The following is a 17649-nucleotide window of genomic DNA, read 5'->3' as shown; positions in this document are numbered from 1 at the left end:
GCGATGGTACGTGTTGAGGAAGTATCTCCCACAATTCCTAGCACAGGAGGATTCCCGTAACTGCTCATTTATTTGAAACGGCTCTCCTCTGCCACTGGTCATAGACAGAGCAGCACATAATGAGATCTCTAGGTTGCCACAGATATTATAGATTGTATCCTAAAGATACATTAGGAAGCAGTTTGTAGTTTCTGTTAATTTCATTAACAGCAAAGGCCATAGTCTGGGCCCGTCTGAACGCATCGGCAGCAAAGCTTAAAAAAAATCTGTCTATAAACAACATTGTTACACATACAATTAACAGTTAAAATGCCTTCATCAACACTCCTCGATATACTCACCCATAACAGATTGGATCCTTTGTCTCTGAAGTAAAATATAGTTCGGAAGATTTTGTGTAAAAGGTCATGTTAAAGATCCCTCCTAGAATTACAACCCCAAATTTGTGCATTCTATTCAGAGTAAGTTGTCTCTGGGATGTACATGAGAAGGGACCTGTTGACGACGTATGGGAAGAGAAAGTGAACAGAAACAAACCAACACATACGAGAAAGTGTGATTCTTTATGAGCTCTCATGACTGCCCTCTATTCAGAACCAACGTTTCTCAAACACAATTTTATCAATCCCATCCCGTTTGCCAATTATTCTTTTTTTTCATTATTCAACCTATCAAAACTAGGCAGACATTTGGGGGAAGGAACTCGATTGCATGATGATAAGAACAGCATGAATGACAGAATAATATACATAATTGCATTACAATTCTCAACATCAAAAGGACATATTAATTAACTATAATTAGCTGCAATGTCTGTGGTGATATAGAGCACTGAATCTAGACTTGCTTTGTACTGTTCTTTTAAATTGAACACAATTTTTCTTTTGCGATTTTTCACACATTAAAATAACATTTCGTTGTAGTCTGTAAACTAACAATGCAATTTCCGTTCTGCCCATACGGAACGATTCGTCATTTTTGTTTTTATTAGTTTAGTCACGTTCATACTTTTTCCAGTGATATCGAAATTCCGTTCTCGAGCGGCATAAACAAATCCACCTCAAATCTATGCCGCTCGCCAGCGGATATATATCATATTCAGCTTTCTTTGTCATAGTCACGACATTTCTTAACAGTGTTCTTGCTGCATCATATTGGTAAACTTCAATCATAGACCTATAATTATCACTATCTGTTATATGCATTGACTTCATCCCGATAGCAGTCAGTGCTATTAGCCAATATTTACTTGAGATGCGGCATGTGAATATAGTCGTTTTTGATAACATGAAGGTCTATCGCAACAGTTTATTTTTGGTTATCAACTTTCTATGAAAAGGGTTATAGCCTATTTTAGTTATTGAACGCCACCAACACACCCACTTATCATAATCCCCCTCATTCGCGAACAGTCATTAGTTCCACTTTTTAACACTTGAATTAAAAAGTAAAACTCCAGTATAATTTAATCCTCTTAATACATTGAATGGTTTGGTGCAAGGACAGATCACAAACTCGTCTTCACTAGACTATATAGGAGTATTTCATTCATCTTATCACTGGCGCGATTATTATTGGAATTTGCCGCATATTTACATTGCAGCCAGTTTATGTAATTTTTAATGTTCGTGTGGACTTTATTGTTCATGAAACATGATGCGAGAAAAGCATTTCGTTTTCACATGCAGGTAGGCCAAGGCGAAAAGGGTGAGATTCGCTTAAGTTAGTGTGAGTTTGCAGAACACTATTGTGATATTCTATCTTCCCTATCTGTAATGAAACATCAAGTATTATTGCATTGTCTTATGAGAAAAAATAACCATTAAAACCAAATAAAATGTATATTTATTTATTCACGATATTAATATGTATGTTGGACAAACTATCTGATTAACATTTAAAATTGCTACAATTTGATCGAGGATATTAAGTTATTATAAAATGCAGGCAATGTTCTCTAAATTCTATATATCTCACTGACTCAATGAATTTATTAAAAACAACCATGACAAATCAATGCACTGTTTCTATGATCTTGGTGAGCCTCGTCCCATTAAAGCTTTTTTTGTGTTTTTCTCAGGCTTAAGGAGAATAATGTAACACTTTGGTCCAAATAGGGCCAGTAACAGCACAAAACTAGAAGCTAGAATGGCAAATACTTCTACAGCATCGGCATATTTACCAGGGGAGTTAATATAAGCTGGGATAAAGGCTATCCAAACAGCACAGAAGACCAGCGTGCTGAAGGTGATAAACTTGGCCTCATTGAAGTTATCTGGTAGATTTCGTGCCAAGAATGCAAGCAGGAAACTGAGAATAGCCAGTAAGCCAATATAGCCGAGTAATACTCCAAATCCTACTGTGGACCCCACTAGACACTCAACTACTATCCTGTCGCTGTAGTACTTTGTGTTTTCATTAGGAGCTGGTGAGGAAGACACAAGCCATGTTATACAAACTGCTGCTTGTATTAAAGTCAGAAATACAACAGTCCCTCTCTGTTGCATTACTCCAAACCACTTCAGACCACGGTCACCACCTGGTTTGGAGGCCTTGAACACTGCCAGAACTACCATGGTCTTCACCAGGATACACGAAACACACAGAACAAAGCTGATCCCAAATGCTGCATGCCTCAACTGGCAAGTCCACAGCATTGGTTTACCAATGAAAAACAAGGAGCACAAAAAGCATAGTTTGAGTGACAGCAGAATGAGGAAGCTAAGCTCTGAGTTGTTGGCCCTAACCACTGGCGTGGTCCGATGATGGGTAAAGATTCCCAAAACAATGGTGCATAAGAGTGCTCCCAATAATGATGCTGTTGTGAAGGAGATTCCCAGGGGTTCAACATAGGAAAGAAATTCCTTGCTTTTGGGGACACATTGATCCCGCTGGATGTTGGACCAAAAATCATCTGGACAGCTTGTACATTCGGTTGAATCTAACAAACAATCAGAAGTCATTCATACTTTTTGTCAGGGCTTTTTCAAGAAGTTGTACAGCTAATAAATATATACATTGCAAACAAACCTGTCCCGTTGCTTATTTTTCCATCTGAACAGGGGATGCAGTCAAAGCAGCAGACAGGTTCACCTTTCTTTATGGCCATGCGAGTGCCTGGGGGACAGCTCTCACTACACACTGACCTGGGAGGCTAAAGGGGTACAAGTTGATTACATTAAAACCTAATTCCTATTATGATGTATGAAACATATCAATGGCAATTAATAGTTTGAAAGCAGACCTTTTTTGATTCAAAATTCCAAAAGATTTTGTCTTCATCAAGGTTAAGATCAATGCGTTTTGAAGCCATTTCTTTAACGTCTCCCACATTTGTAACCTCTGTGATTCCATCTGGGAGCCACCTCCAGTTCATCACATCATAGATTGGTAAAACATCCCCGTTCTCATCAAATGACACTTGATCCCCAAAATCTGTAGTGAAATTGACTCTTTGCAAATAATAAACAAGCTAAAAGGCATGAAAGAAGTATAAAGAGTGAAAACATCAGGATTGCACTATTGAGCTCAGAAAACTACATTTTAATAAAACACAGGAAAATAAATACTATAATGGAATTCAATAGAAAACAGACCTGCCATGGCTCTAGTCCCTGCAAACGGGCACAGCTTTGCCCTTTGAAAGGCCCACTCCCTGGAACACACTGCAGATGTTCATGTAGGGCATGTGCCAGGGCATATACAGCTTTGTACACATTATACTCTGGCCTGAGGTTAGACAGGTCCAAGAATTCAGTCTCTTTATTCCTTAGAACCTCATTCCCTGTACATAGACGTTCTTGAGTCTGACCTTCCATCTCCGTCCAACCAGATACAAATTTACACCGAAATATGTGCTCCCAAAACTGCTTCACCTAATGAATAGGAAGTCATAAATAAGGGGGACTAATGAGCAAACATGAGCTGCCTTGAGATCACATTTACATTGATTGTTTCTACAAGGCATATCAAAATCTGAGTCTATTAGGAGAAACCCGCACTAAGGTGTTGTCCTGGGTGCTGAGTGTGTCATTGTCGGGGCGTATGGTCAGTAGGAAGTCCCTGAGACCTGGTAATTCCCCCCGGCGAATGGCAATACCCAGAGTGCCTGCAAGAAAATGCATGTAGGTGGGAGTATGGAGAACTTTAGCTGTACTCCAGGCTTCACTGGCAATCCATTGTAGGCCGGTCACATTTTGTTTTACAACCTGTTGATTACATAGTACAAAGTATATACATCAACATATATATATATATATATATATATGAGAGAGAGAAACATTGAAGTTTTTTCCCTAATTTTATTCTAGCATTGAAAAATCTGCACTACTTTCCTATAACTATCGATAACTAAATCAATAACCTCTTCCATGAGATCAAGCATGTTGCTTGTATGTGCAAAAACAGTAACCACACGGGATGTGGATTTCTTCATTCTGTCGACAATCCTCTGTATTTCAGCAACATTGTGTCCCCAGGGCAGAACCTCTAGATAAGCCAGACAGCCTCCACCAGACTTGGCCAGGTCTGACTGGAATGATTGGGCCGTGTGGCGACCGTAGTCGTCATCACTGATCACAAGACCAACCCAGGTCCAGCCAAACCTCCTCAGAATCTGGAGCATAGCTCGCACCTGGTTCAACAATTTTTTGAGAAATACATTTTGGAACATTTAGGAGAAACATTTATTTCATTAGCATTACATGTAGACAAATAATGTCAGGTAATAAAAGTACCTGAAATGCGTCACTTGGAATTGTTCTAAAGAATGAAGGGAACTGCCTCCTGTCACTCAGACAGGAACATGTGGCAAAATAACTGACCTTTGAAAGCAAAAATATCATTCATTTTCATTTTCATTTAACATACAACATATTTTTAACCATTCATGTTCAATAATTCATATTTATAATTGAACAGGTAATGACAATCAACAACAATAAGCTTTTTCTAAAATTTGACTTACCATTGGTAGACTGTACAAGCTTAGGATACTAGAAATGGCAATAGTACGCGTTGAGGAAGAATCTCCCACAATACCCAAAACAGGAGGATTCCCGTAACAGCTCTCATTTAATTTAAACGGCTCTCCTCTGCCACTGGTCATAGACAGAGCTGCACGGAATGAGATCCCTAGTTTGAAACAGCTATCGTATAGACTGTATCCCAACGATATATTAGGAAGCAGTTTGGAGTTTCTGTTAATTTCATCAACAGCAAAGGCCATGGTCTGGGCCTGTCTGAAACCTCGAATATCAAAGCTGAAAAATAATAATAATGGAACAATCAGTGTATTACACTTCATTGGATAGTAAATACTCTTGATCAACACCATCCTAGACAGACTCACCCATGGCATATGGGATCATCCGGCTCTGAAGTAAAATACAGTTCAGAAGATGCAGTGTAATAGTTTATAGCAAAGATGCCTCCTAGAATAACGTCCCCAAACTTATGCATTCCATCCAGATTCAATTTTCTCTGGGATGTACAATTGAAGGGTCCTGTTAAAGACAGATGGGAAGAGAAAGAGAACACAAACAAGCATACACATATGAACAAATGTGATTCATTATGAGCTCTCATGACTGCCCTCCAATCTGAACCCACCTTTCTCAAACAAATGATTTTCTAGAACACAGCTTTATGTGTTTTACCAGTTAAATGCCCTCCCCTTATTTAATTTTTTATTTTTACTGAGCCTATCACGAAAAGGCAGACATTTTGGGTTGGAAATTATACTGCATCACGATACTATGACTAAATAATACACATAATTATTATAACAATTCTAAACATCCGAAATAGTTTCCATCCATATGGTTTTATTTCATGTTGTTTTTCTGCACTAAAACAGGCAATTTTTTCGTGTGTATTTTTTAAAGACTGTCTTTATATATAGAGCTACCCAGTTACCTACCACAGTGTATGTAATGAGTAATTTATATCTTGTCACATCTAGATATCAACGGGCCACCCAGTATATAGATCTGCCAAAATTTTCACACATTTTAAAAGCATTTTTGTGAACACCCATGACAAATGTATTGGACACAGGAAGTAGATTATCTTTCATTGTTATTTTGTATGGTTGGGAAGGGGATTCCAGACACATAAAATGGACTGAAGCAGTAAATGACGTCGCCCTTAAGAGTCAACATCTATGGGAGAGTCCGTAGAAACAGTTATATAAGTCTATATAGGAGCTGCCTCATCTCTATCCTATAGGCTTTTGTTGATAAGGATGAGGAATTCTTGAATTGTTTTATTTGGGACACATACCTTTTTGGATATTGTATAAATTGACCCGGCTTCCTACCTAGGTGGCTTTACACCTTTGCTTTTTTTCTGTCACCAAGCCACAGGTAGATGTTCTCGAAATACAGGTGTATTGCTGAGTTGGAAGGTTTGTTGCATGCAAAGCAGGTGCTGAATACTTACATGTCATATCTATTGCCCTGTGTGTGCGTGGAACCATGCGATTTATCCTCTGTGCCTTGATTGCCTCAAGAACTACAGGTGTGGAATCTCACCCAGCCAGAGAGTCTAATCAGTCGGACTTGGCCCTGGCATAGCAGTTTAAACCAGCCATCAACAACCAATACTTCGAATACCCCTCTCCAAAAAAAGTATAAAAATACTATAAACTGAACTCTGAAAAGGGTACCATACCTAGCAAAGACGACCCCAAACTGCCACTGTCCCCACAACTCCCCAGCCTGACAAGCCAAACGCCCTCGCCCTCCTTCTCTGAGACTGGCAGCCTCGTGCCTTGACTGACGTAGGTGTTGCTGGGTCTGGCCATTGCATGGCTTCAGGACGGTCTGGGTGGAGGCTTGACCCTGTTGAAAGCTCAACTGAGGTCCTGGAACAGCCCTAGGGCTGTAGGGACACCCTTCACCAAGATGACAGGGCATATTCACCAGCTCCTTCTCGGACTGCTGTGCTAGCCGCTAGCTGCAGGCTGCTGCTCTTGCACTATGCTCTACTTCCTCCGCTGGGCACTACTAATGACTTTTACTGTCGTCTGTGAAAGGGCTGGTGCTGGCTGTCTGTTAACACTGCTGGTTTCCAGGGGTTTCCTCGGGAGCCCTTCTGAGTCCGTTCTGGGTCAAAGAGTCCCCAAGTTGGGTGAAGGACTACCAATCAAAGTGTAATCAAAAATGGTATTTGGCTAATGTATATCCGTTTGTATTTGATATTAATTTTATCAAATATCAACATTTTGATAAAAATAAGCTGTGGCAGCTCAGTGCAATTGATTTGATTTCAATGTTCTATTGATATGCAGAGTGAAGGATAAGCGGATAGAAATCGGGGGCAAGGGTATTGGGGCTCATACCACTTTAACGAAACGTAAGAAAATTAGGCTTTCAAAATATAGAGAAAAATAAGACATCTCATTACGATGTTGAAAACAAGATTTATTCTTTCTTTCGACAGATGTTGGTCAAAATAACTGCTGTTCTTATTATGGATCTGGAAAGATCTTTAAATAGAATTTTAAACTATTCATGTCTCCACATATTAGCCTGGTTCTACCAGACTCTCGTACTTCATTTCATTTGCACAGAGAGTCTGGACCTACTCAATTGACAAACGTTAACTCACTTGAAGGCAGGTGTCTGTTGAAGTTTAAAACTATTGGATCTGCCCAGTGCCACTCTGGATCTGCCATAACCAATTACTAACGATTGGCCGGGAAACACGTTGCGCGCAGGCTGTAAACAAACCAAACACTGTGCGTGAAAATGTCTGTCAACGAGAGCTGACTTTATCATCATTGTTCTCAGCCACTCCCTCTGTTCGCTGATTGGACGCACAAAATTTGGACGGAGAAAACCCAGTAACATACCGCAGAAATTTAAATTGAGAGGAAGTAATTAGGTGGGTGGAGGCTGGCTAGCCACATATGCATTTTTTTAAGAAAATGTGTGTGGTTGCATGAGCCAACTCATCTTGTGTGCAATATTCTGTGGGCATGCTAACAGGCTGGCAAGGCTAATGAACAGGCACGCCAAGTCCCTAGGCCATTTTGAATCGGACATGTGATTGATTGAATAATTGGGCTGAGATTTTTTGTATGATTCCAAGTTTTGGTGCGTCCTGTCACCAAACAGATACTTTAATTGAGACCTGCTTATGCACGGTTTATATATGTGTACCAACTTTGAGAATTCTGAACTGTTGAAGTCAGTGATTGTTCCCCAAAGCCATGATTTTTTTTATAACTTTCGACTCAAACTTTCCAAAAAATCCTAAGGGTGGTATCCCTTGATCATCAAGTTATGAGTCCCCGGGGTGCTCTGAAGTGGACTTTCTATTGAATTATGGACATTAATTTGCATTCACGCATGAATTTGCGGTAACTCTTTACCTTTGATCAGAGTCTGAATTAAATAATACCAAGGTTAGGCAATAATAAGTAGTATGTGTTCCAGATTTTGGGTCATTTGGGTTTACAGGTCATTTTTCATTATACATTCAAGGTTTCGAAAACTTTCAAGCTGCAGCTCGTTTTCATCTTTTCCCCGAGGCAGAACCTCTAGATAAGCCAGACAGCCTTCCCCAGACTGGGCCAGGCCTGACTGGAAGGATTGGGCAGCATTTAGTCCGTAGTCGTCATCACTGATTAACAGGCCAAAATAAGGGGCCACTCACACTAGGGCCGCGGCCCTGTGCCCGGGAGTGGGGAGGGGGGGAATCGTGGTGAATCTTCCTGCAGCACGGAACAGGCAAACTTGCCTACTGTGAGTGTGCCCTCAGTCCAGTTAAACCACTTGAGAATTTAGAGCATAGCTCGTACCTGGTAGAATAAAATGAATAGCTTTTGAAACATCTAATAGGAACATTTCCCTACATATATGAACATCTTATTCACATTGCAAAGCTGTGACATGAATGCAGATAATGCATGATGCTTCATGAGCACTAAAATAAGCACTAAAATAAGGAAAGCGCTCTACATGAAAGGCATCATGTGGAATAGTTCTAAAGTGACTCAGACAGGAACATAGGGCAAAATAACTCACCTATCCAACGTAAAGACAGAAATAATTGTTATGATTCATCTGCCTGAAATTAATTAAAATTGATTTGGTCTTGTCCATTGACATGATTACATATCATAAGTTATTTTAGGGAATCATCAACCAGAAGCCTTCTCTCATTGGAAAATGTGTGACAACTTTCCATTGGTACTCTGTACAAGCTTACTATGCTAGAAATAGCGATAGTACGTGTTGAGGAAGTATCTCCCACAATTCCTAGCACAGGAGGATTCCCGTAACTGCTCTCATTTAATTGAAACGTCTCTCCTCTGCCACTGGTCATCAGGGGCGGACAGAGTACACAGCTTCCTTACTTGAGTAAAAGTACAGATACCCCTTGCTAAATTTTACTCGAGTATAAGTAAAAGTACTACAGTCAGATGTCTACTTAAGTAAAAGTACTGAAGTAATTGTTTTTAAAAGTACTTGAGTATCAAGAGTACAAGAGTACATTTTCTAAATACTGCATTACTACTGCCACAGTGCTTACATTTATGTATAGAAACGTCCTACATGGAGTTATGGATTTATTTTCATCTTTTTACCATGTTGCTTTATTTAACATTTCTCACTTGCCCCCAAGGCAATAGCACAATAGTATACAGTATAACAGTATACTCAAGAACATTAAAACAATTGCTCAGCCTACATAAATATGTAATATCAGAAAAGAAAATCCAGCTATCAATTGTATGTATGAGTGAGCTTCTCTGTTTTTTCATCAATCAAATCAACAATCGTCTCTCATCTAAATCTGACCATAGAGTTGACTTTGGTGGATCGCGAATGGTGATTGCTAATAGGCTGAAGGCTGTCCTAATCAGTGGCACCTGCACAATCCAATCACGTTTGAGAGGGAAACAACAAATTGAGGGTTTCCAAGATTTTTCTTTTATCCTTTTAATTATTTTTTAGAAGAAGTAACGGGTAATCACGGTTATGGATAGAAATGTAGCGGAGGAAAGAGTACAATATTTGCCTCTTAAATTTACTTGATTAAAGTCATGAGAACTCCCCAAAAATGAAAAGGCAGAACCCAAGTGCACAGACTGACAATGGTGACAGGGCAGTCCAAAGGTTATTGATTGCACAGATGATCTGGATCGGGCAGCCAGAGTAAACAGGGACAGGCAAGAGTTCGTGGACCGGCAGGCAATCAGGTAGACTGGGGGTACCGTCGGCGGGCGGGTAGTCGAGCAGGCGTGGGGTTGATATCAGGAGGGCAGGCAGGCAGGCGAGGGAAACGGAAGCGGGCAGGATCAGCGTCGGAGAAACAGTTCTGGAGTTGCGGGACAGCTCTGTGAGTAACGAGAGACGATCTGGCAGAGACTGAGTAGAGAGAGAGGATTGATATAGAGGAAGCACAGGTGAAGGTGGTTGAGCTAATTAGGTGAGATCAGCTTGGCAGGCAGGTGAATGGGAAAATCAGAAGCGGACCATGACAGTATCCTAAAGATACATTAGGAAGCAGTTTGGAGTTTCTGTTCATTTCATTAACAGCAAAGGCCATAGTCTGGGCCCGTCTCAACGCTTCAGCAGCAGAGCTTAAAAAAAACAAAAAACTGTCTATTAACAACATTGTTACACATACAATTTTAAACAGTTAAAATACCTTTATCATCACTCCTCGATATACTCACCCATAACAGATTGGATCTTTTGTCTCTGAAGTAAAATATAGTTCAGAAGAATTTGTGTAAAAGTTCATATTGAAGATCCCTCCTAGAATAACATCCCCGAATTTGTGGATTCTAATCAGATTAAATTGTCTCTGGGATGTCCATGAGAAGGGACCTGTTGAAGACGTATGGGAAGAGAAAGAGAACAGAAACAAACATACACATATGAAAAAATGTGATTCCTTATGAGCTCTCATGAATGCCCTCTATTCAGAACCAACATTTCTCCAACACAACTTTAAAATGCCAACCCTTTGCCAATTTTTTATTCATTTTCATTGTTCAGCCTATCAAAACTAGGCAGACATTTGGGGGAAGGAACTGGATTGCAATACGATAAGAACGGCATGAATGACAGAATAATAGACATAATTACATTAAAATTTGCAACATGTAAATTAACAATGCAATTTCCGTTCTGCCCTATAGCGACATTCATTTGAGGTTGATTTTTGTATGCCCCTCGCCAGCCGATATATTCATTTAACCAATCATATTCAGCTTTCTTTGTCATAGTCACCACATTTCTTAACAGTGTTCTTACTGCATCATATTGATAAACTTCCAATCATAGACCTATAATTATCTGTTATATGCATTGACTTCATCTCGATAGCAGTCAGTGCTATGAGCCAATATTTACTTGAGATGCGGCATGTGAATATAGTTGTTTTTGATAACATGAAGGTCTAACGCAACAGTTTATTTTTGGTTATCAACTTTCTATGAAAAGGGTTATAGCCTATTTTAGTTATTGAACAGGGAAACTAACGCCACCAACACACCCACTTATCATAATCCCCTCATTCGCGAACAGTCATTAGTTCCACTTTTTAACACTTGAATTAAAAAGTAAAGCTCCAGTATAATTTAATCCTCATAATACATTGAATGGTTTGGTGCAAGGACAGAGCACAAACTCGTCTTCACTAGACTATATAGGTTGAGTATTTCATTCGTCTTTTCACTGGCGCGATTATTATTGGAATTTGCAGCATATTCACATTGCGGCCAGTTTATGTCGTTTTTAGTGTTTGTGTGGACTTCATTGTTCATGGAGCTTGATGCAAGAAAAGCATTTCGTTTTCACATGCAGGTAGGCCAAGGCGAAAAGGGTGATATTCGCTCAAGTTAGCGTGAGTTTGCAGAGCATTATTGTGATATTCTATCTAACCTAATGAAACATCAAGTATAATTGCATTGTCTTATGAGAAAAAAGAGCCATTAAAACCAAATAAAATGTCTATTTATTTATTCCTGATATTAATATATATGTTGGACAAACTATCTGATTTATATTTAAAATTGCTACAATTTGATAGAGGATATTAAGTTATAAAATGCAGGCAATGTTGTCTAAATTCTATACATCTCACTGACTCAATGAATTTATTAAAAACAACCATGACAAATCAATGCACTGTTTCTATGATCTCGGTGAGCCTCGTCCCATTAAAGCTTTTTTTGTGTTTTTCTCAGGCTTAAGGAGAATAATGTAACACTTTGGTCCAAATAGGGCCAGTAACAGCACAAAACTAGAAGCTAGAATGGCAAATACTTCTACAGCATCGGCATATTTACCAGGGGAGTTAATATAAGCTGGGATGAAGGCTATCCAAACAGCACAGAAGACCAGCGTGCTGAAGGTGATAAACTTGGCCTCATTGAAGTTATCTGGTAGATTTCGTGCCAAGAATGCAAGCAGGAAACTGAGAATAGCTAGTAAGCCAATATAGCCCAGTAATACTCCAAATCCTACTGTGGACCCTACTAGACACTCAACTACTATCCTGTCGCTATAGTACTCTGTGTTTTCATGAGGAGCTGGTGAGGAAGACACAAGCCATGTTATACAAACTGCTGCTTGTATTAAAGTCAGAAATACAACAGTCCCTCTCTGTTGCATTACTCCAAACCACTTCAGACTACCGTCACCACCTGGTTTGGAGGCCTTGAATACTGCCAGAACTACCATGGTCTTCACCAGGATACACGAAACACACAGAACAAAGCTGATCCCAAATGCTGCATGCCTCAACTGGCAAGTCCACAGCCTTGGTTTACCAATGAAAAACAAGGAGCACAAAAAGCATAATTTGAGTGACAACAGAATGAGGAAGCTAAGCTCTGAGTTATTGGCCCTAACCACTGGTGTGGTCCGATGCCGGGTGAAGATTCCCAAAACAATGGTGCATAAGAGTGCTCCGAATAATGATGCTGTTGTAAAGGAGATTCCCAGGGGTTCCATATAGGAAAGAAATTCCTTGCTTTTGGGGCCACATTGATCCCGCTGGATGTTGGACCAAAAATCCTCTGGACAGCTTGTACATTCCGTTGAATCTAACAAACAATCAGAAGTTATTCATACTTTTTGTCAGGGCTTTTTCAAAAAGATGTACACTTTATAAATATATACATTGCAAACAAACCTGTCCCGTTGCTTATTTTTCCATCTGAACAGGGGATGCAGTCGAAGCAGCAGACAGGTTCACCTTTCTTTATGGCTATGCGAGTGCCTGGGGGACAGCTCTCACTACACACTGACCTGGGAGGCTAATGGGAACAAGTTGATCACATGAAAACCTAATTCCTATTGTGATGTATGCATCACATCATCACATATCACTGACAATGAACAGTTTGAAAGCAGACCTTTTTCGATTCAAAATTCCAAAAGATTTTGTCTTCATCAAGGTTAAGATCAATGACTTTTGCAGCCATTTCTTTAACGTCTCCCACATTTGTAACCTCTGTGCTTCCATCTGGGAGCCACCTCCAGTTCATCACATCATAGATTGGTAAAACATCCCCATTCTCATCAAATGACACTTGATCCCCAAAATCTGTAGTGAAATTGACTCTTTGCAAATAATAGACAAGCTAAAAGGCAGGAAATAAGTATAAAGAGTGAAAAGATCAGTATTGCACTATTGAGCTCAGAAATCTACATTTTAATAAATCCCAGGAAAATAAATAATACAATGGAATTCAATAGAAAACAGACCTGCCATGGCTCTAGTCCCTGCAAACGAGCACAGCTTTGCCCTTTGAAAGGCCCACTCCCTGGAACACACTGCAGATGTTCATGTAGGGCATGTGCCAGGGCATACACAGCTTTGTACACATTATACTCTGGCCTGAGGTTAGACAGGTCCAAGAATTCAGTATCTTTATTCCTTAGAAGCTCATTCCCTGTACATAGTCGTTCTTGAATCTGACCTTCCATCTCCATCCAACCAGATACAAATTTACACCGAAATATCTGCTCCCAAAACTGCTTCACCTAATGAATAGGAAGTTATAAATAAGGGGGACTAATGAGCAAACATGAGCTACCTTGAGATCACATTTATATTGATTGTTTCTACAAGGCAGATAAAAGACTCAGTCTGTTAGGTGAAACCCGCACTAAGGTGTTGTCCTGGGTGCTGAGTGTGTCATTGTCAGGGCGTATGGTCAGTAGGAAGTCCCTGAGTCCTGGTATCTCTCCCCGGCGGATGGCAATGCCCAGAGTGCCTGCAAGGAAAGGCATGTAGCTGGGAGTATGGAGCACTTTGGCTGTACTCCAGGCTTCACTGGCAATCCACTGTAGGCCAGTCACATTTTGTTTTACAACCTGTTGATTACATTGTACAAAGTATATACATTAACAAGATATTTATATATAGTTTTTTCCCTAATTTTATTCTAGCATTGAAAAATATGCACTAGATTCCTATAACTATCGATAACTAAATCAATAACCTCTTCCATGAGATCAAGCATGTTGCTTGTATGTGCAAAAACAGTAACCACACGGGATGTGGATTTCTTTATTCTGCCAACAATCTTCTTTATTTCAGCAACTTCGTGTCCCCAGGGCAGAACCTCTAGATAAGCCAGACAGCCTCCACCAGACTTGGCCAGGTCTGACTGGAATGATTGGGCCGTGTGGCGACCGTAGTCGTCATCACTGATCACAAGACCAACCCAAGTCCAGCCAAACCTCCTCAGAATCTGGAGCATAGCTCGCACCTGTTTCAACAATTTTTTGAAACATACATTTTGGAACATTTAGGAGAAACATTTATTTCATTAGCGTTACATGTAGACGAATAATGTTCATGTGGTAATAAAAGTACCTGAAATGCGTCACTTGGAATAGTTCTAAAGAATGATGGGAACTGCTTCCTGTCACTCAGACAAGAACATGTGGCAAAATAACTGACCTTTGAAAGCAAAGATATAATTTATTGTCATGGCCGATACTTCTAAACTTTCATGTTGAATATTTCTGATTCATAATTGAACAGGTTATGACATCATCAACCAGAAGCTTTTTCAAAAATTTGACTTACCATTGGTAGACTGTACAAGCTTAGGATACTAGAAATGGCAATAGTATGCGTTGAAGTAGATTCTCCCACAATACCCAACAGCGGAGGATACCCGTAACAGCTCTCATTTAATTGAAACGGCTCTCCTCTGCCACTGGTCATAGACAGAGCTGCACGGAATGAGATCCCTAGTTTGACACAGCTATCATATAGGCTGTATCCCAACGATATATTAGGAAGCAGTTTGGAGTTTCTGTTAATTTCATCCACAGCAAAGGCCATGGTCTGGGCCTGTCTGAAACCTTGAATATCAAAGCTGAAAAATAATAATAAAACAAAATCAGTGTATAAGCAAAGTATTACGTAACATCAGATAGTAAATAGCCTTGAGCAACACCATCCTAGACGGACTCACCCATGGCAAATGGGATCATTAAAAAATAAACAGTATATAAACAACATTGTTAAACATACGATTTTCAACAGTTAAAATGCCTTAATCAACAATCCTCAATATACTCACCCATAACAGATTGGATCTTTTGGCTCTGAAGTAAAATACTGTTCAGAAGATGCAGTGTAATAGTTTATCGGAAAGATCCCTCCTAGAATAACATCCCCAAACTTGTGCATTCCATCTCGATTTAATTTTCTCTTGGATGTACAATTGAAGGGTCCTGTTGAAGACATATGGGAAGAGAAAGAGAACACAAACAAACATACACATATGAACAAATGTGATTCATTATGAGCTCTCATGACTGCCCTCCAACCTGAACCCACCTTTCTCAAACAAATGATTTTCTAGAACACAGCTTTATGAACACTCAAATGCCCTCCCCTTATTTTTATTTTATTTTTTTACTGACCCTATCACTACAAGGCAGACATTTTGGGGCGGGAATTATACAGCATCACGATACTATGACTAAATAATAAACATAATTACTATAACAATTCTAAACATCCGAAAATTAAAAAATGAATTAATGAATTAAAAATCTGAAAGGCTTTTTTCGTTATCTTGTATAATTCAATTTCATGTTGTTTTTCTGCACTAAAACAGGCTAATTGTTTTTTTGGTTTGTATTGTTTTTTTAATGATATACATTTTTTAAAGAGTCTAGAGCTACTCAGTTAGAGCTACTCAGTTACCTACCACAGTGTAGGTAATGAGTAATTTATAACTAGAGACGTCTAGAAATAAATGGGCCACCCAGTGTATATAGATCTGCAAATATCTTCACACATTTTAAAAGCATTCTTGTGAACACCCATGACAAATGTATTGGACACAGGAAGTAGATTATCTTTCATTGTTATTTTGTTTGGTCGGGGAGGGGATTCCAGACACATAAAATGTGCTGAAGCAGTAAATTACGTAGCCCTTAAGAGTCAGGATCTATCTGAGAGTGTGTATAAACAGTTATAAGTCTATATAGGAGCTGCCTCATCTCTATCACAGAGGCTTTTGTTGATAGGGATGAGGAATTCTTGAATTGTTTTATTTGGTCCACATACCTTTTTGGATATTGTATAAATTGACCCGGCTACCTACCTAGGTGGCTTTACACCTTTGCTTTTTTTTTTTTTCTGTCACCAAGGTAGATGTTGCCGAAAAACAGGTTTATTGCAGAGTTGGAAGGTTTGTTGCATGCATAGAAGGTGTTGAATACTTTGTCATATCTATCGTCCTGAGTGTGTGTGGAAATATGCCATTTATCCTGTGTGCCTTGATTGGCTCAAAAACTACTTGTGTTGAGCCCCACCCAGCCAGAGAGTCTAATCAGTCTGACTTGACCCAGGTATAGCAGTTTAAACCAGCCATCAACGACACATACTTCGAATACCCCTCTCCAAAAAAAGTATAAAAATACTATAAACTGAACTCTGAAAAAAATACCATACCTAGCAAAAACAACCCCAAACTCCCACTGTCCCCACAACACCCCATCCTGACAAGCCAACCGCCCTCCCCCTCCATCTCTGAGACTGGAGGCCTGGTGCCTTGACTGACGTAGGTGTTGCTGGGTCTGGCCATTGCATGGCTTCTAGACGTTCTGGGAGGAGGCTTGACCCTGTTGAAAGCTCAACTGAGGTCCTGGAACAGCCCTATGTAGGGCCACCCTCCACCAAGATGGCAGGGCATAATCACCAGCTCCTTCTCGGAGCATGGGGCCTTGGACTGCTGTGCTAGCCGCTAGGTGCAAGCTGCTGCTCTTGCACTATGCTGTGCTTCCTCCGCTGGGCACTACCAACGAATTTTACTGTCATTGGTTAAAGGGCTAGTGCTGGGAGGTGGCTGTCTGTTAACACTGCTGGGTTCAAGGGGTTTCCTCAGGAGCCCTTCTGAGTCCGTTCTTGGTCAAAGAGTCCCCAATTTGGATGACAATACTACCAAACAAAGTGAAATCTGTATTTGGCTAATATATATCCGTTTGTATTTGATATTAATTTGATCAAATACAAACATTTTGATAAAAATTTGCCTTGGCAGCTCAGTCTAATTGATTTGTTTTCAGTGTTCTGTTGATATGCAGAGTGAAGGATAGGCGGATGGAAAATGGGGGCTTGGATATTTGGGCTCATACCAATCTAAGGAAA

At 39.8% G+C, this 17649-nt stretch overlaps 1 protein-coding gene across 1 annotated transcript; it reads right to left on the bottom strand.

The window, feature by feature from the left end:
• Nucleotides 1-2027: 2027 nt before the first annotated feature.
• LOC115561158 (extracellular calcium-sensing receptor-like) lies at nucleotides 2028-15678 on the bottom strand. The gene is made up of 15 exons (XM_030380978.1): nucleotides 15569-15678; nucleotides 15067-15361; nucleotides 14851-14937; nucleotides 14474-14743; nucleotides 14139-14345; nucleotides 13734-14012; nucleotides 13382-13609; nucleotides 13159-13282; nucleotides 12876-13069; nucleotides 4737-4823; nucleotides 3996-4208; nucleotides 3597-3869; nucleotides 3245-3472; nucleotides 3031-3154; nucleotides 2028-2941 (listed from the first exon to the last, which is right to left on the bottom strand). The coding sequence occupies exons 1-15, from the start codon at nucleotides 15676-15678 to the stop codon at nucleotides 2028-2030; spliced, it is 3633 nt and encodes a 1210-aa protein (XP_030236838.1).
• Nucleotides 15679-17649: the final 1971 nt, after the last annotated feature.

The sequence above is a fragment of the Gadus morhua genome, chromosome 16 (genome assembly GCF_902167405.1).
Source record: "Gadus morhua chromosome 16, gadMor3.0, whole genome shotgun sequence".
In the NCBI taxonomy this organism is placed as follows: domain Eukaryota; kingdom Metazoa; phylum Chordata; class Actinopteri; order Gadiformes; family Gadidae; genus Gadus; species Gadus morhua.
This window is presented reverse-complemented; position numbering and strand designations above follow the sequence as displayed.